Genomic DNA, 20,565 nt, shown 5'->3' with positions numbered 1-20,565 from the left:
TATTCAGCTTTGAAAACCTTGTCCTTCAGTCTTTTACCTATCAAAATTCGAGCCCCATACATTTCATTTTTATCTTCACCTGAATAGTACAATTGGAAATTGTCACTTTCTAGTTCTCCACAACCATCCCATCTCACCTCACACATTCCGAGTACATCCAATTTGTTTCTTGTCATTTCATGTTTGGTGTTTTCTAATTTCCCTTCCTGGAGAAGGGTTAAAACATTCCACATCCTAATCCTCAATAAGTCGTCCTTCTTCTTTGCCTTCCTTCCTTCTCCATTTGTCCTAATCTCTGGAGTCCTCGTTGTATTCCCCTCCCGGAGATCCAATTGACGAGAAGCTTTACCTCCGGAATATTGTACAAAGAGGTCCATCCCATCTTATAGCATGTGGAAAAGTGAATATTGATAATTAAAGATCACATTCGATTATTTCTGCTTTAGATTTATTAAAATATTTCCCTCCGAGCCCAATTAACGAAGGTGGAGGCATTATTTTTCATCCAACCCCCGTACATCTACATGCATACTCCACAAAGCACCATATAGTGCATGGTTGAGGATACCCTGCAGCAATATTACTCACTGCCTCTCCTGCTCCAATTGTAAATAGAACTAAGGGAAAATGGTGGTCTATATGTCTCCATAAGAGCCCTAATTTCTCATATCTTGTCTTAGTGGTCCTTACAGGAAACATACAATGGTGCCACTCGTCTCATTCTGGTTCTCTAGATTTTCTCAATAGTGTTCCTCAAAATGAATGTTGCCTCCCTTCCAGGGATTCTCATTTGAGTTCCTGAAGCATACTTGCATATTGTTCAAACATAGTGGTAACAAATCTAGCTGCCCACCTCTGAATTGTTCCAACATCTTCCTTTAATTTGACATGGTATGGATCCCAACACTCAAGTAGTAGTGAAGAATAGGTCACATCAGCATCATATATGTGGGCTCATTTGCAGATGAACCACACTTTCCCAAAATTCTCACAATAAACAAAACTCAACCATTCACCTCTCATACCACAACCCTCACATGCTCACTCCATTTCATATCACTTTGCAGCTTTATGCCCAGATGTATAAACAAAGTGACTTTGTCAAGATACACACTACTAATGCTGTATTTGAATATTAGGGTTTGTTTTCCTACTCATCTTCATCAACATACATTTTTTTCTATATTTAGAGCTGCTGCCATTCATCACACCAACTAGAATTTTGTCTAAGTCATCTTGTATCCTCCTACATCCATTTAATGATGACACCTTCCCAGCAGACTTCTGCACACTCTGTCCATCAGATCATTTGTTGTTGTTGTGGCCTTCAGTCCAGAGACTGGTTTGATGCAGCTCTCCGTGCTACTCTATCCTGTGCGAGCTTTGTCATCTCAAAGTATGTATTGCAACTTACATCCTTCTGAATCTGCTTAGTGTATTCATCTCTTGGTCTCCCTCTGTGATTTTTACCCTCCACACTGCCCTCCAGTACTAAATTGGTGATCCCTTGATGCCTCAGAACATATCTTATCAACCAATCCCTTCTTTTAGTCAAGTTGTATCACAAATTCCTCTTCCCCCCCCCCCCCCCCCCCCCCCCTCCCAATCCTGTTTAGTACCTCCTCATTAGTTAGATGGTGTATCCATCTACTCTTCAGCATTCTTCTGTAACACCACATTTGAAAAGCCTCTATTCTCTTCTTGTCTAAACGATTTATCATCCATTTTTCACTTCCATACTTAGCTACACTCCATACAAATACTTTCAGAAAAGACTTCCTGGCACTTAAATCTATACTCGACGTTAACAAATTTCTCTTCTTCAGAAACCTTTTCCTTGCCATTGCCAGTCTACATTTTATATTCTCTCTACTTTGACCATCATCTACTACTTTAAGTGTCTCATTTCCTTATCTAATTCCCTCAGCATCACCCGACTTAATTCGGCTACATTCCATTATCCTCGTTTTGCTTTTGTTGATGTTCATCTTATATCCTCCTTTCAAGATACTGTCTATTCCGTTCAACTGCTCTTCCAAGTCCTTTGCTGTTTCTGACAGAATTACAATGTCATCGGCGAACCTTAAAGTTTTTATTTCTTCTCCATGGATTTTAATTCCTACTCAATTTACATTGGGGATAAGCTATAACCCTGTCTCACTCCCTTCCCAACCACCGCTTCCTTTTCATGCCCCTTGACTTTTATAACTGCCATCTGGTTTCTGTACAAATTGTAAACAGCCTTTTGTTCCCTGTATTTGACCCCTGTCACCTTCAGAATTTGAAAGAGAGTATTCCAGTCAACATTGTCCAAAGCTTTCTCTAAGTCTACAAATGCTACAGATGTAGGTTTCCCTTTGCTTAATGTATCTTCTAGGTAAGTTGTAGGGTCAGTATTGCCTTAGGTTCTTAAATTTCTACGGAATCCAAACTGATCTTCCCCGACGTCAGCTGGCACCACTCTTTCCATTCATCTGTAAAGAATTTGTATTAGTATTTTGAAGCCATGACTTATTAAGCTGATAGTTCAGGAATTTTCATACCTGTCAATGCTTGCTTTCTTTGGGATTGAAATTATTATATTCCTCATGAAGTCTGAGGATGTTTCGTCTTGTCTCATACATTTTGCTCACCAGATGGTAGAGTTTTGTCAGAGCTAGCTCTCCAAAGGCTATCAGGAGTTCCAGTGAATATTGTATACTCCCGGGGCCTTGTTTCAACCCAGGTCTTTCAGTGCTTGGTCAAACTCTTCACGCAATATTATTTCTCCCATTTCATCTTCATGTATGTCCTCTTCCATACCATAACATTGCCCTCCAGTACTTTGCCCTTGTATAGACCCTCTATATACTCCTTCCACCTTTCTTTCCCTTCTTTGCTTAGAACTGGTTTTCCATCTGAGATCTTGATATTCATACAAGTGGTTTTCTTTTCTCCAAAGGTCTCTTTAATTTTCCTCTAGGCAGTATCTATCTTACCCTTGTGATACATGTCTCCTCATCCTTACATTTGTCCACTAGCCATCTCTGCTTAGCCGTTTTGCACCTCCAGTCAATCTCATTTTTGAGACATTTGTATTCCTTTTTGCCTGCTTCAGTTACTGCATTTTTATATTTTCTCCTTCATCAGTTAAATTCAATATCGCTTCTATTACCCATGGATTTCTACTAGCCCTTGTCTTTTTACCTACTTTATCCTCTGCTGCCTTCACTGTTTTATCTTTCAAAGCTACCCATTCTTCTTCTACTGTGTTTCTTGCCCCTCGTTCTTGTCATTCATTCCTTAATGCTCTCTATGAAACCCTCTACAAACTCTGGTTCTTTCAGTTTATCCAGGTTCTGTCTCCTTAAATTCCCACCTTTGTGCAAATTCTTCAGTTTTAATCTACAGTTCATAACCAATACATTGTGGTCAGAGTCCACATCTGCCCCTGGAAATGTCTTACAACTTAAAACCTGGTTCCTAAATCTCTGTATTACCATCAATAATCTATCTGAAACCTTCCAGTGTCTCCAGGCCTCTTCCATGTATACTACCTTCTTTCACGATTTTTAAACCAAGTGTTAGCTGTGATTAAGTTACACTCTGTTCAGAATTCTACCAGGCAGCTTCCTCTTTCATTTATTACCCCCATTCCAAATTTACCTACTACTTTTCCTTCTCTTCCTTTTCCTACTATCTAATTCCAGGCGCCCATGACTATTAAATTTTCATCTCCCCTCACTATCTGAATGATTTCTTTTATCTTATCATACATTTCTTCCATCTCTTCGTCATCTGCAGAGCTAGTTGACATATGAACTTGTACTACTGTGGTAGGTGTGGGCTTTGTGTCTATCTTGGATACAATAATGCATTCACTATGCTGTTCATAGTAGCTTACCTGTGCTCCTACTTTTTTTTTTCATTATTAAACCTACTCCTGCATTAGCCCTATTTGATTTTGTGTTTATAACCCTGTATTCACCTGACCAGAAGTCTTGCTCCCCCTGCCACCAAACTTCACTAATTCCTACTATATCTAACTTGAACCTATCCACTTCCCTTTTTAAATTTTCTAACCTACCTGCCAATCAAGGAATCTGACATTCCATGCTCCGATCCTTAGAACAGCAGTTTTGTTTCTCCTCATAACAACGTCCTCCTGAGTAGTCCCCACCCAGAGATCCAAATGGGGACTATTTTACCTCCAGAATATTTTACCCAAGAGGACGCCATCATCATTTAACCGTACAGTAAAGCTGCGTTCTCTTGGGAAAAATTTCAGCTGTAGTTTTCCCTTGCTTTTAGCCATTCAAAGTACATGCACAGCAAGGCCGTTTTGGTTAATGTTACAAGGCAGATCAGTCAATCATACAGACTGTTGTCCGTGCAACTACTGAAAAGGCTGCTGCCCCTCTTCAGGAACCATACGTTTGGCCTCTCAACAGGTACCCCTCCATTGTGGTTGCACCTATGTTACAGCTACCTATATCGCTGAGGCACACAAGCCTCCCCACCAATGGCATGGTCCACGGTTCGTGGGGAGAGGGGGTGGGGCCAGACCATTTATGCATATCAAAAATAGTAGCAGCCCTACAACACTTCTCTGAGGTGTGCCTTGTCTCTGTCTCACCACTGAGTACTGAATTTTATTATTTACGAAATCTTCAAGGCACTCACATATTTGGGAACTTATTCCATATGCTCATACCTTTATTAACAGTTTGGAGGAGGGCACTACGTCAAATAATTTTTGGAGATCTAGAAACATGGAATCTGCTTGTAGCTGTTGAGCCATAGGCCACAATATATTGTGTGAGAAAAAGGAAGCTGAATTTCACACAACTGATGCTTTCTAAACGCATGCTGTTTCATGGACAGAAGCTTTTCAGTCTAAAGGAAATTTATTATATTTGTATTCAGAATATGTTGAAGATCTGCAGCAACCCAGTTTTAATGATATTGGTCTGTAATATTCCACGTTCATTCTTTTACCTTTCTCATTTACAGTCATCTGCACGTTTTCCTGTTGCTTGGGGCTTTTTGTTGGGCAAGAGATTCATGATAAATGCAAGCTAAATAAGGTGCCACTGTTGTAGAGCACTCTTTGTAAAACCAAATTGGGATTCTGTCTGGACCTTGCAACTTATTTGTTTTCAACTCTTTAATTGTTTTTCTACACCAGGGATGTCTATTACTATGTTGTTTCTATGGGACCCCGTGCAATGGTCAAATGACAGTACATTTGTATGATTCTTCTATGTGAATTATTTCTTACACACAAAATTTAAAGCTGTGGCTTTCCTTTAGCAATCTTCTACTTCCACAGCAGTCTGGTTAATGAGTGACCAGATACAAGCCTTAGACCTGCTTAGCAATTTTACACAGGCCAAGAATTTTCTTGGGTTCTCAACAGATTTTTTGCTAAGTTATGACAGTGGTGGTTGTTGTATGAAAAAGTATATGTTTTAGCCTATTGTCACAGTTCATTTATTTTGCCAACTGACTACCAGTTTAAGTACACAGCAGCACCTTCAGGCCATCTTCTGGCTCTCTGTCGTCACATTGTGTAATACACCTACTTGTGATTATCACTTGGGAAGCCAGTGTGACAACTGAGCACCAGGGAATGGCCTGAAGATGGTACTGTGTAATGGGACTGGTAGTCACTTGGTAAAATAAATAAAGTGTAACTATAGATTAAAATATATACTTCTTCAGTGTTGCATTTTTCTGTTCCACTGACAATTTGTCAGGAATATGTAAAATTGTTGTATACTTCATGCATAGATCTTTTTACAGACCCATGAATCTCTACTAACCTCTGCCTGTTGTCATTTTCTTGTTCTCTTTTGAACCGAGTGGGCAACAGTCTTTGCTTCCTCAGCATTTTCCAAACTTCATTGTTAATCCATGGTGAGTCTTTTCCATCCCTAATCCACTTAAGAGGCACATTCTTCCCTAGAACATGATTTACAATCCATTTAAACTTTGTACCTAGTTCCTCTCTGTTCATCATACTTGAACTATATAACATCAGTTCAATGTCTAAGTGAGATTCTAACAACTGCTTATCTGTTCTTTCTAGCAGAAACACTCTCCTACCCATTTTGACTGATTTACTAACTTCAGTAACCACAGTTGCTGTCATAACATCAAGATCACAAATCCTCATATTTAAACTGACAGCACCTATATGGTCACATCTGTTTGTAGCTGCAAGGTCTAAAATATTTCCACTGTATGTGGGCAGCCGAACTAGATCCTCAAGACAATTTTCAGAAAACGTGTTCGTAAGTTCTTTGCAAGACTGTCTGCCTGTACCCCACACAGTGAGTCCTAGAAGCTACAGTCTGTATTCAGTATGTTAAAGCATGCTTTCTGGACAGCACTCCATTTATCCCAAGGTGGCTCATATAGTGACTGAGAGTATGGTCCTCCTTGTACAGTGCGATGTCGTGCTGTGTCTTAAGTGCATGTGTAGAGAGTTCCACATTTTCTTGAGGAAAGATTCTACTTATGCGAAACTTCTCCAACACTGTTGACTCCCAGTAGGTTTCTTTCTTGAACTTTCAATGAATTATTATTTGTTCCTATGCAAGAGTTTATATTTTGTATGCTAGACAGGCTACACCTTCACACATGCAACTTGGATGGTGAGATGGCAGATTCAGCAGCCTGCATGTCAAAACAGATAACAATAGTTTGATCAGAACTAGTAACAAACCAGAAGTTACTTGTAAGAATGTGGTTTTGACTGTAAATAGACAAGTCAAAAGCTTTGAAAACATTCACCTTTTTATATCCTGAGATCTGTAAAAAGACTCCAAAATGGGATGTTGCTAATAGTTGTATGCTCTTATCAAACCATATTGCCATTCATTCATTCATTCATTCATTCATCGATTCATTCCATTTGTGTCATGGGTACCATAAATAAACCTGAATAAAATGATATTGACTGCAACATGTATTATGATGTAAATCTAAATGTACAAGGGCAATTGAAAAAGCAACAGCAAATTACCAGTGTTAAGTGCAATTAACACATCAGCATTTGAAACTCCCAGGAAGTAAACACATGCATTGAGAAAGTTTAGCATCTGCTGACACATGGCATGACAAACTGAATAGGAAAGGCAGTTTCCATTGTTAGCTGCAACAGGCAGATGTGCTTTGTTGATACTGCACATTTTAGTGGTTTTGACTGAAATAAACTCAAACTGCAGTTTTCTTCTTGAGCATGCCAGTGTAGAGAATCCACAGAAACAGCTAAGTGAAAAATGCATGCAATACACACATTTATATATAAAACCCAACTTCAGAATTTTCTTTTGTGTGATACCGTGTGTACAAGATTTGTATGTTTATTTGAAGTTCTAGATCCACATATCTTACTATTCATGATGCTCCTGCATGATCTTTTATTGTTTGTATTAATACCCTTTTGTATTGTGATACATTTTGTGAAATTTTGAACATTTCCAAGTGCACTGATAAACTCGTACTGTTATTGTTAGTGAGAGGCTTAAATCAAATTTTGCTCTTTGAAAAGTTTTGAGAACTGTAGGCATATCTTCATTCAAAACAGCCATTCTCTAATTTTGTTGTAAAATTACATGTTGAAATAGTTTACTTCTGAGAATTTTCAGACACTGGCAAAACTATATTTGGATACTTAACTTTTTTTTAGCATTTCAGCATTTGTCATTCACAGTTCTGTGAAAGTTTACACCACCCCTGATTGTCACTGTATATCAATGCAAGTAAAGATTCATTTTTGAGAATTTTCGGAAGTTACCATTGTGTTGCCAGGGCTAGCGAGAGACAGGGGTCATATGTGTGTGAGATGCATTTGCAGGAGTATGCATGTGAATGTTGTCTAATTTGGAAAAAAGGTCTTTTTGGCCAAAAGCCTTCTTGTTTGACAGTCTACTTGTTGTGCCTATCATCAAGATTAAAAAACAGTGCATTGATAATGGCTAGGAACTAGCCAAAATCTGGATTTGTGAAAAAAAATCATTTATAAATTACTTAATAGTCGCTGAGTGCACTCACTTTCCTAATAGAAGATAACCTGATGATTTAGGGTATGTGACAATAGTGTGATGCTTTTGTGATTTCCACATTTTCTTCTGTTACCCTTCTTGAACTGTGGGAACTCTTTTTCTCAGTCTTCTGGGATCCTGTTTTCTTGCCAGATTAGTGACAGAACTCTGTATAGCCAGTTTAAACCTGTCATTTCTGCTGCCTTTACCATATCTGAGTTTAGTTCATCATAACATGGAGATTTGCCATTTTGTTTTTTATTTCATGTCAGTGAGTGTTCCTCGCACAATGTCATTTATGGGAGGGTCAGTTGTGGTGGTGTTGTCACTGTCTCCATTTGGGGGCTTGTTTACAAAATATACCAGATTCAACTGGGAAAATTCTTGAATAGAGCAGAAAAATTCACTGTAGCCACAATAGTTTTCGTTAGTGAACAATAGTTGACATACAATTTGTCTGTGACAGAATGATACATATTTTAGAAAAATTTAATGTATTACTCATTATTATTGAACAATTAATAGGAGTTTAAGTTTGGATTTGGTACTTTTTGTCATAAAAATTATTTTGGATGTGTACAAATTATATTTCACGAACAAGTAACACATGGTACCAATATATTTTTGGACATTTATTAAAAATTACTTTAGAGGACATGTTCAGCAATCAAAAATTTAGGACATAACTTACTTTTGTCATACTTAGACCACAACATATCATGTATTAATTCTGTACTAGACCTTCTAGAATAGGATTTAGTTCAGTTCCTACCTATTTTTTTGTCTGAGTTATTAAGAGATAGGGTTATTAAAAATGATTACACATACAGGCACTAATTTTTCCTAGTATGACCAATATTTGCTTCAGGATATCAGTCATGATAATGCATGTCTATGTTATCATTGTCTCTATCCTCATTAACTATTTGTACATCATTATGCTCAATCACTTTTTAAAAAGGAACTTAGTTCAATTCACAGCCTCTAGCAAAAAGTAGTGATACCAACTCCTCTTCTTTTCTTTTTTTCTTGTTGTACTTGACTACTATTTGGTAAATATTTTACTTGAGAAAAATACAAGTATACCTAACCTCTCTTCTGATCATTTTATGTTTTCACACTGGTGTCGCAGCATGTAGACCAACCAGAGTGGTTGTAAGATGAATAGTGAGACATTTAGCTCCAATAATTTTGAATGTTTTTTACTTTGGAACTGATATTTGACTGAGCTCTTGCCATTTGACCCAGGAAAAATTAAAATTTTGAGAGTGAAGTGTTCCTGCTGTCTCAAATACACTGTCGTACTCATCTAGGGCATTAGTTTCAAGTTTTCAGAGTTTATTTTTTACAATACTAAAAGATCTATCTGCAAACATGTATGAATGACCATGATCAGGGAGGAACCACTCAATGTGAAATTCATATTGTGTAGTAATCACACAAAATAGAAATAAAATACAATATTTTTTGTTTTGAGATGCACTGCTGTCACAGAACAATTGAATACACTTAATATTATTTCCATCACAGTATGGTTTTAAGAATAACTTGAAAAAAATCCAAAGACATGAAATGAACCAATTTCCTTTGGACTCCAACAACTTTTACTCAAGTCACGTATCAAAATATGCCATGTCAGGTGAAATAATGTTGTTCTCCTCATGAATAACTACCCCCGACATATGATCCCATAATTGGCATAATTGTCACATAGGAGAAGGTGTAATTAGATGAATGACGAATGCTAACTTCACTTAACGTAGATTTATTCAGCACTTGCACGTACAAGACCGCGGAGCGAACTGCCTCTGGCCAGAACACAAACTGTATGTATACATATATATAAAAACAAAGATGCTGTAACTTACCAAACAAAAGTGTTGGTATGTTGATAGAGACAATAACAAACACAAACACACACACAAATTTCAAGCTTTCGCAACCCATGGTTGCTTCATCAGGAAAGAGCGAAGGAGAGGGAAAGACGAAAGGATGTGGGTTTTAAGGGAGAGGGGTCACCCCAATCCTGGGAGCGGAAGGACTTACCTTGGGGGGAAAAAGGGTCAAGTCTATACTTGGATGGATATATGTGTGTGTGTGTGTGAGTGTAGACCTGTCCATTTTTCCCCCTAAGGTAAGTCTTTCCGCTCCTGGGATTGGGATGACTCCTTACACTCTCCCTTAAAACCAACATCCTTTCGTCTTTCCCGCTCCTTCCCTTTTTCCTGATGAAGCAACCATGGGTTGCGAAAGCTTGAAATTTGTGTGTGTGTTTGTGTTTGTTATTGTCTCTATCAACATACCAACACTTTTGTTTGGTAAGTTACAGCATCTTTGTTTTCAGGTATATTTTTCCCACATGGAATGTTTCCCTCTATTATATTCACAGTATGTATACAGCTACAGAACATTCCAATACAATGATTCTTGACACTTGTGGGTACTTCTAGAATGTACTAAACTGAAAATAGAAATTAAAATTTTACAGTCCAGTTGAATTTTGAACTAACGACCCTCCATGCAACAGTTTAGTATCATAACTACTACACCACAATGCTACTCTGCTTCTTGTGTGACATTGCTCTCTCCTTAAGAGAACAGCATCTCGGTGTTACATCATCCCAGTCAAGGAACGAGTCATCGGTCCTGTATGCTCCGACTGCCGATGACTGATGCTTGCCCTGGCAGTGATCTTCTTAGAACTTATTTTGCCACTGTACTCCTCATCACCTTTCTGCTTGTTGCCTGTTGCAGGAGCTTCAAATTTACCCTGGGTTGCAGGATCCTTGTGGGGCTTCATTCGAAGGACGTGGACCGTTTCTATGATCTTTCATCGTCTTGTGTCGAGGTCGAAATCTTCAGCTTCGTAAGTAACATCAGACAACTGTCTTACAACCTTATAAGGTCCAAAGTAGCGCCTGAGGAGCTTCTCAGGGAGACCAATATTCCGAACATGAGTGAAGATCCAAACGAGGTCACCAGGCTGGTATACAACAGGACGGTGGCTCGAGTCATACCTTTGGCAATCGTTTTCTTGAGCCTGCAGCAGTTGGAGTCGAGCTAACTGCCAAGCTTCCTCAGCTCTGGTTATCACCTGGCCGAGGTAGTTAACGTCCCATGTCATCAGGATGTAATGGAAACACAGTCTCCATCATCATAGTCGCCTCACATGCATGCACCAGGAAAAATGGCATATATCCTGTGGTGTCTTGTTTGGCTGTGTTGTACGCAAATGCCACGAAAGATAGCACCTCATCCCAGTTTCTCTGCTCATCATTGACGAACATAGATAGCATGTTGGCCAAGGTCTTATTAAGGTGTTCAGTTAGCTCGGCTTTTGTAAGTGTCCTAGAAGCATAGGCTATAACCTTCTCTTTTCCATCCGAAATTTGCCCCGGAATAGCACTGATCCCATAACCACTGTTATCTGTGTGTAGTTCTGTGGGTGCTCTCTCATCATACAGACCAAGTACAGGGTCAGGCATCAGAGTTTTTCGCAGCACATCGAAAGAATGTTGCTGAGCACCACCCCAGATAAATTTAGCAACAGCTTTTACAGCTTTTAACAACTATTGGAGTGGCTGGGCTTTGATACAAAAATCTTTGATAAGAAGATGGTATTAAGAACATAATCCAAGGCAGCTTCTCACATCTCTGATACTTTATGGAATAGAAAATTCTGTTATAGATCTCACCTTTTCTGAGTCTGGTTGCACAACTTCATTTGACACAAGGTGTCCAAGTATTTTGATTTCTTTTGCTCCAAAAAGACCCTTTCTTGGATTATGTTTTAGTCCAGCTTGTTGTAGACACTTAAGAATGGCTTGTTGGAGACACTTAAGAATGGCCCTCAGTTTTTTTATATGTTCATCAACTGTCTCTGAGAACACTATAATGTCATCTAAATAACAAAGACATATCATCCACTTCAGGTGGCGTAGAAGATTATCCATCATCCGTTCAAAAGTTGCTGGTGCATTACACAAACCAAATGGCTTTACCTTAAACTCATACAGGCCCTCAGGGGTGATGAATGGAGTTTTCTCATGATCAGCCTCATCTACTTTGATTTGCCAGTATCCTGAGTACATGTCCATGGTTGAGAAAAACTTAGCCCCCTTCAGACAATTTAGTGTACCATCAATTCATAGAAGAGGGTAAACGTCCTTTTTAGTTATCTTATTAAGTTTCCTGTAATCAACACAAAAGCGCCCACTGCCATCCTTCCTGACGAGAACCACTGGTGATGACCTTGCACTCTGCGAAGGCTGAATGATGTCATTCTTCATCATTTTCTCTACCTCGGTGTGAATTATTCGATGTTCTGCTGCTGACACACGTATGCTCTCTGGCTTATTGGTTGATGGCCCCAGTGCTAATCTGGTGCTTCACCATTGATTTGTCTAACTTGCTCTTCTTCTGTGGATTAAAGCATTCAGAGAACTGTTGAAGACTGGCAAGTAGCTTCTTCTGTTGTTCCTTAGTGAGATCTGGTGATAGTCGAGCTAGAAGATCTTGTCTCGTAATGGTAGTGCTAATTTTGCCCACAGACTCGATATGAGAGGTTTCTATGATTCTCAGCTGTTATGCAATTAATGTCTCAGCATTTTCTATGCACAGGCATCTTGGAAGGATCTGTGGTTCTCGGTGACAGTTAACTATCCACAATTCACTGAATCCGTTCTTAAATGAGACGATGGAGGCTGGGATGACCAAGTTATTCTTCAGTGGTATGTTTCTCTTGCATTCCACTACAAGATCCATGGGTTGATGCATGGCATGACACATGTCAGTTACCTTTCTAGCACTGACTGCAGGAATGATCATTTCATCCAGCAACCATAGTCTCCACACACTCAGATGCACATTTTCCTGTCCACAGTATCTCATCTCGTCTAGCATAATCTTCGAGTGACCACAATCTATAATTGCCTGAGAAGCTTTCAAAAAGTCCCATATGAGAATGACGTCATGACTACACTCTTGTAAGACAATGAATTCTAAGGGCTGTGTATGGCCACTTATACCCACACGAATGGTACATCTTCCTGTAGGTTTTACATATTTCCCATTAACCAACTTTAGTAGAGATGTTTTGCTGTCAACGAATACAGTTTTCTGCAACTGGTGACGGTACTTCTCTGAAATGATTGAATATAATGTTCCAGCCACAAGAGCTTGGGCTGGTTGGCCATCCATAAGGATATTGATGTGATTTCCTATCATTTTTCTAGTGATCGACAGCGGAGGATTTTTCTCTTTGGCGGCCTCACCTCCAAGGAAGGTCACACCCTTAAGTTTTCCAGGTTTCGGCAGCTAGGTGATCAGCTGAGGCTTTTAAACGATCATGGAGACTTGGATTGGTGTGTTGCGGAGTGTCCTATCCAGCAGCTAGCTTGCGGCAATGGTGACATGCTGCACCCACATCTTCTTGTTCATCTTTGTCTTCCCAGAGTTGGCGTCAGCTGAGATCAGTCTGCTGTTTTCTGATGCAGGCATCATCAAATAACCACCACCTTTCTTGACAATAGCGCACCACATGTCCCTGTCATCCACAGTGAAAACATACTGGTTGGTTATCCTGGGTCCTCCAGACGTCAGTCTTCCTTGGTGCCCAAACAGGTTCCTCATGCGGCATTGTAAGAATGTAACTTCAACCAGGTCTCTACTTTTTCACAATTTTAAAGGGAAATGAAGGACAAGGGATTGGCTTCAATGTCTGTTCCACTTCTTCCATTATGACCTGTTGAAGTGTCTTGGTTGTTTGCTTGCTGTGCAACCCAAGTGCCTTCTGAACTTCCACTCTCACTATCTGACAAAGAACACTTGTGGAATCAGTTGCTCCCTCCATCACAGACATTGATACAAAGTTGGGAAGTTGTTCAAACTTCTTGCATGTAATTCTTTTTTGATGCATTGTCTCGATATACTGGCACCATTTTATGAAATTGTCAGCTATTGAAACTTCCTTCAGGCGTAGGGCTTGATATATGTCCTCAGCAACACCCTTCATGAGATGTGCAACCTTGTCTTCCTCCTTCATTCTAGTATCCACTATTTTACACAGCTTCAAGATGACTTGAACGTGGAATGCTGCAGTTTCTCCTGTACGCTGTACCCTGCACTTAAATTTATCTTCAGTCTTGCACTCCTGTCATATGGGTGTCACTGAAATACTTGCACATTTCTGCCTGGAATACTTCCCAGCTTGTGAACTTCTCCTCATTGTTCTCATACCATTGCTTGGCACTGCCCTCCAAGTAGAAAAATACGTTGGCCAAACACACAGTGTCATCCCATTTGTTAAATTTGGCTGTACACTCATATACCTTCAGCCACTTGTTTGGATCTTGGCCATCATCGCCAAAGAACCCAGAAGGATGCCTCATGTGATGCCACACAGTTGCTGTCATTGTAATATCCTCTTCTTCTTCTGTCTCCAGTAGATTGCGATCTGTTGAATATGGCTCGAACTCAGGTTTGTTGCTGCGTAAACGGCGGCTCTGTCATGGCCGGATGGGAGCCACTGTGTTGATAATGTGTGCCATCACAAGTTCAAATGCCCAGCGCGTCCACCAGAATAATGTCATGTAAAAGAAGATATAATTAAATGAATGATAAATGATAACTTCACTTAACGAAGGTTTATTCAGCACTTGCACATACAAGAGTGCGGAGCGAACTGTCTCCGGCCAGATCACATACAGTATATGTACACCTACAGAACATTTCAGTACAATGATTCTTGACATTTGTGGACACATCTAGAATAAACTCAAATTGAATATAGAAATTGAAATTGTATAGTCCAGGTGAGTTTTGAACTTATGACCCTCCATGCAACAGTTGAGTATCATAACCACTACACCACGGTGCTGCTCAGCTTCTTCTGCGGCAATATGCTGTATTAATTTGTGTCTTTGATAAAAGCTGATTCTAAATCAAGTCATTGTTCACTGTTATACTACCAACTTGAAATTTATTAAGGTTCTGAAAAAAAACTTTGAATGCTAGCCAGTCATTGCAGCTGTCCTGTTTTATATTGCTGAACTCCAAATTGAAATTGGTGACAAAAATCTGAAGAAAATAAAAGTTTATGAACAGGTCTTTCCAAAACAAGCTTTTTCTTCGTATCCTCATTAGTATCAGCTTTGAAATTAACTTTGAATGCTAGCCAGTCATTGCAAGTGTCCTGTTTTATGTTGCTAAACCCCACATTGAAATTGGTGACAAAAATCTGAAGAAAATAAAAAAGCTAGTTAGTAATTACCTTCTAGTACACAGTGGTTTTAAATTTTAGACAGAATATGAATCTAACTTTCAACTCATCATATCATATCTACCCCATAACTAATTTGTTGCTCATTCTTATAATACATTGCATAAGTATATTGTGTTGCAAAATTAATCCACATCTTACTTGCAGTTAATTCTGGAAGTAAGTAGTTTCTTAATGGCATATTTCCCCCCCCCCACCCCCCCCCACCCCTCCCCCCTGCCCAATGCTGTTCTCTGTGTTAAACCTTCTTATGTGAACTATAATTTCAACTTGCAGTTTTTTCACATCATCACCAAGCTTTGCACCAACTGTAGTCTCAGAAGCTACTACCCCACTATTCATTTTCTCATCATGTGCATACTCAATCTTCCGTCTCCCAACATTAAAAATACTTAGGAATGTAGATCTATAAACAGGACCTTCCCCTGAAGAGTAGTTTGTATGCTGTAGCTTACAGTTTTCTTTTTGCTTGAACAGTCTTTCTTAGCATGATTAGGCCTTCTTCTTTTAGGATAATTCACATCAATATACCCCATTAAAAAGTTTGTCTAACACATAGCAGAGAAACTCGTGAGTCATAGCATGTCATCTTGAGATATACATAATGCATGCAAAAATTATCATTATGTTTACATATGATTTGAGGTTTTGCAGCTGAATCTGTGCAATGTTTTTCATATTTCAAAGCAGTCTGCTTCCAAGTATTTACAGATTTTTTACATTTACATTTCCGTGGCTTTTCTGTAACTTCAGACACGTTGGCATATTCATTAGACATATCAGAAATCATTTTAAGCGTTCACCATTAACAAATACAACAGAAAACACAAGAATATTTTGTGAAATAACACAATAACAAAACGATGGCAGCCATTACTGAAACTATAATCACATGATCACACACTCTCTGTATCAGCTCATTGCATTTGTGATGTCACAGCACTCAGCCAGATCAGTGCATGAGGATTTTGTACTTCTTTCTTTAAAAGATCGAAGAAATTTGGTAAGTTTTGGTGTAAAATGCTGGACTTGATGACCTCTGCATAAGGGATTTGGTACTTTTTGCAAGAAAAATTTACTGTTAAATCCAGACAGCTACGAGGTAGGAGAAGCCATCTCTTAAGCCATTTTTTGGATTTGGTACCTTTTGGAAAAGAAGTCCACACCGCACAAAATTTCAAAATGACTCTTCATTTCATCTGTGTCTACTTTCTCTGTTCTTATTAAACTTCTATTGCCTGTTTCCGCTGTCAGGATATTTACCCATTTACTTTTTTTATTTTTTTAGTACTTTATATAGGAGCTTCCTATTTCCTTAGGAGTCTTGCTTTACCCTTTTACTGAAGCTATTCCAGGTATTTTCCTTTTACAAAATTGTTAAGGCTTTCTTGGCCACTTGACAAACTGCCTATTAGCTTCTGTCTCAGGTTCTACAGCCAACGTTCATCTAATGATTTTACTGAATTTTCACCAGCACGACTGGCTGACGTTGTCAAAGCTTCACCCTCCATTGCCAGTTCACCACCAGCAATTGAGGGTGAAGCTTTGACAATGCCAGCCTTTCGTACTGGCGAAACGTCAGTAAAATCATTAGATGAACGTCGGCCGAAGAACTCAAGACAGAAGCCAACAGGCAGTTTGTCTTTTCCTTTTCTTCCTATATCAGACAGTTCACAAAACAGCTTTTTGTTCCAGTATTCCTGTGTAGATGCTCAACTTCCACCTCATTCTATGCATCACCTGTTTTCTGTTTTTGTGGTCTGGGCTTCTTTTTAGCTTTTTTTTTTTTTTTTTTTTTTTTTTTTTTTTTTTTTTTTTTTTTTTTTTTTTTTTTTTTTTTTGCTTTCTTACATTGGTCATTCCACCGCAGGGTTTCCTACTTCCTTGGTGTTGTAGCTTTTCTTCCACAGGTATCCTGGGCTTCTTTCACAAGTATTTCTTTGAATTCTGTCCATTCTACTTCTGCAGCTCTCTTTCCAGTTTTGCGTAATTTACTTGGTATCCTTGCTTCAAAGTTTCTTTTCTTCTCTGAATCCTTCAACAACCATGTCTTAGTTTTTGGTATTTTCTTCTGCATTACTTAGGGAATACAGGTATTTTTTATACCTGCAACTAGCAGCTGATAGTCACTACATAAGCACTTTCTGGGTATGACTTCAACGTTTCTGAACTACTGACCAGATTGTTTATCAGTAATGATAAAGTGTATCACAGTTTTGAACTTTCCATCCAAGCTATGGCTTATAATTTTATGGCTGATTGGTCTTTTCCTTCTGTGATATAACTTGCTTTCAGTGCATGTGCTTGGAAGAGAGTGCAGTGTACATCTCATAGTCTCATCTGGGTGATCCTATCACTTACAGAGTCAACATTTTCCTGTATGTCTATGTCTTTGTGATGGAGCAAACCAACCCCATTTTTTCAATACAGTATCCATTTCTCAAATGGTTCTTCACACAGTCTTTCCAATTTCTCTCACTCCACCTCATTATCCCCAGCTCACACCTGTCCACACAGTGTGTGAGTTCTTCACACTTGTTAGTAAGAGTGAATATATTCATTGTCCCAATTCTCACTTGCTTCTTCATAGATTTTTTGGGGCCTTCAGTTACCTCGACCAGGCACCAGGCTTTTCATCGTCACTGATTTGAGAGGTAATTGAAAATCTATTATGTCCAATATTATGTTTCTGCCTGAGGCTTGATTTACATTGGAAAGCAATATAAAGATACTTTCCTACCATCTTGCTAGGCCTAATATAACATAGGATTTTCTTTTGGGTTCTGCTACAGGATTTTCTTTTGGGGTTTACTCCTTTAACCTTTATGATCCTGTTCCTTCCTGGAAGACCTGTATTATCACCAGATGGTGAAAGATTGCCTCCTCTACCAGCGGTGTTGTACTGTAGTTTCTTCTCTGCCATTAAAAAAATTCCTGCGCACATGGCCTATGATGCAATCCTCTAAGAACCACTATTAATTAAGTAGTCTAGGTGTATACTACAGATTTGTATCACTCCTCTTGGAACTGACAAGTGTTTACAGAGACATGTGAGCAGTCTTTCTCCCCACACTCCATGCATGAATGGAATGAAAGGAAATCTAATATGTGGCACTATGGAAATTACCCTCTGCCAAGCTCTTCGCAATGCTTTGAACAATTTTGATGTAAATGTTGCTGTAGATAAAGGTGAGACTGAAATCAAAAGTGTTATAAAGAGGATAAACAAAGTGTTGCAGGAGACTTTTTCTTTCACACTAACATTTGACACACCCAAGCATCCAGATTTTATTAAAGTTAGATTAGTATATCTTCAGTTGTGGTCTTGTGCACCCAATTTTTAAGGTACTTTATATGCCTCTAATCTGGATATGTGATGTTGACATTTACATATTATAAAATGTGTGGGAACTGTGACAGGACAGCTAATTATTAAAGAATGTCATGTTCAATAGCTGTGATGAAATTCTGTCTTTGCAATATCATTCACCATAATGGTGAAGAACCAGACAATGACATTAACTGCAGCAATATGCACACAGATAATCAGGGCAAGATTTGTTATGCCCAGGATAGACACTAAAAATTTGTCCAAGTTCTACCTTGGCAGCCCCCAGAAGGCAAACCACTTGTGTCAACAATCAGTAGACTGCTAGCTAAAAGGGAAATGCTGAGCAAATTGTGACAAACATGAAAGCTATCACAGCATGGGGGAATGACCAAGCACTCAAGTCTGCAAGTGAAGCATAATGGCATCATGGAAGTAGAGAGATATTGTTATACTAGTGGCGAAGCAGAGTTTCTTAAGGAAGGGATTCACTGCTTTCATGAACAGATTTGTTTGGATTGATCAATGCCATGCACTGTCTTGGATCAGACAACCTGTATGGTTCAAATGACCACAATATTTTCCTCAAGTATTACCTCCCTCGACATTCTTTAAAATTAATGTAAAACCATTATCCTGCTTAAAAATATCGTTCACTTTTTTTTACACGTGTGACAACTAAGGGATGGATTCTAGATATTCAATCTGCAAAATGTCATGTCCTCATCCTCAATTGCACCCAAGACAGTAGTCATCAAGAACAAATGAATCTGATTATCTGTTACATCAAGATGTCAGGTGATGCAGCTCCGGCCATTTAAAAAAAAAAATCATTCAGTCTTTGGTAGTGAGAGATGCAAGTGGAGAAGGACTGATGAAGGTTTAAATAGACATCCTGGAAGAAAACAATTTAAACATCATGGATTGTCGAGGCCAAGGATATGATAACGGAGCAAATATGAAAGGTAAAAATCTGTAGGAGTACAGGCTCGAGTTCTGCAGATCAACAATCACGCAGTGTTTACGCATTGTGTTACTCACAGCTTGAACATGGTTCCTGTAGGCATGGGCAAATGTAGTATGGAGGCAATGACATTTTTCAACGTAATACAGAAATGGTACTCTCTAATTTTGGCATCCACAGAGAGATGGAATATTCTCGCTGAAATCTGTTCTGAACTAACCTTAAAGACTAAAGACACATACAGATGTTAGATGGGTTCTTGTGATAAGAGCATCAAACCTATCAGATACCAACTGGGGAAAGTTTGTGAAATGTTCAAAAAGATTGCCAAAACAACAAAGTATTCATCTGTCTGATCCAAATCACTATCTTTAGTAAATCATTTCCTCAGCTGCTTCAGATTCATTTCAGTTCTTATCATATGGCACAACCTCTTACATGTCTTCAATGAAATTAGTAAAGCCCTTCAAGCTGAAAGTATGCAGTTAGATGTTGCCCTACAAGAAATGAGTGGACTGGATGACTTCATCAAAAACTATGGGGAGATAGGATTCACATCTGCTATGTCAACTGAAAAAGAATTGATGGTAGATTTAGGATGAGACGCAAAGTTTTCAACTCAGCACCAAAAAAGTACAAATGATATTTCAGTGAGGCTGAAGACAATTCAGACACTATTTGCCAATGAGACCTGAAAACAGTATGTGGCCAAAGAAAGATTTAGAATTGAATATTTCCTGGCTGTCATTAATGAAGCTTTGAGCAACATGAGGTCAAAGACATCACTAATTATTCTGCATACTTCAGATTTCTCTTTCATCCATCCGAAATTCATAATACGGAAAATGAGAGAATTGAAATGAGTTGTCAGAAATATCAGAAACTAGCGAGTTATCTTCAAGATTGAGAACTAGCTGAGACTGACACATCTGACATCATCACACAAGTAGAACTGCTGCAGTCC

General features: G+C 38.8%; 1 protein-coding gene across 12 annotated transcripts in view; it reads left to right on the top strand.

Moving 5' to 3' along the window:
* LOC126267304 (uncharacterized) overlaps positions 1 to 20,565 on the top strand; it is a 124,413-nt gene that overhangs the window by 52,973 nt on the left and 50,875 nt on the right. For 5 of the 12 annotated variants that reach the window (XR_007548986.1, XM_049972381.1, XM_049972384.1 and 2 more), the window contains one exon: positions 10,785 to 10,896. The exons of the other annotated variants lie outside the window; for them this stretch is intronic. Coding sequence is in view for 4 of the 5 variants with exons in the window: in XM_049972381.1 (XP_049828338.1) it covers positions 10,785 to 10,896 (112 nt within the window). In the remaining variant the exon portion in view is untranslated. The remainder of the gene's footprint in view (positions 1 to 10,784; positions 10,897 to 20,565) is intronic. 12 annotated transcript variants of the gene reach the window in all.

The sequence above is a fragment of the Schistocerca gregaria genome, chromosome 4 (genome assembly GCF_023897955.1).
Source record: "Schistocerca gregaria isolate iqSchGreg1 chromosome 4, iqSchGreg1.2, whole genome shotgun sequence".
Taxonomy (NCBI): domain Eukaryota; kingdom Metazoa; phylum Arthropoda; class Insecta; order Orthoptera; family Acrididae; genus Schistocerca; species Schistocerca gregaria.
Note: the sequence above shows the minus strand (reverse complement) of the source record. Positions and strands in the feature narration are given on the sequence as shown.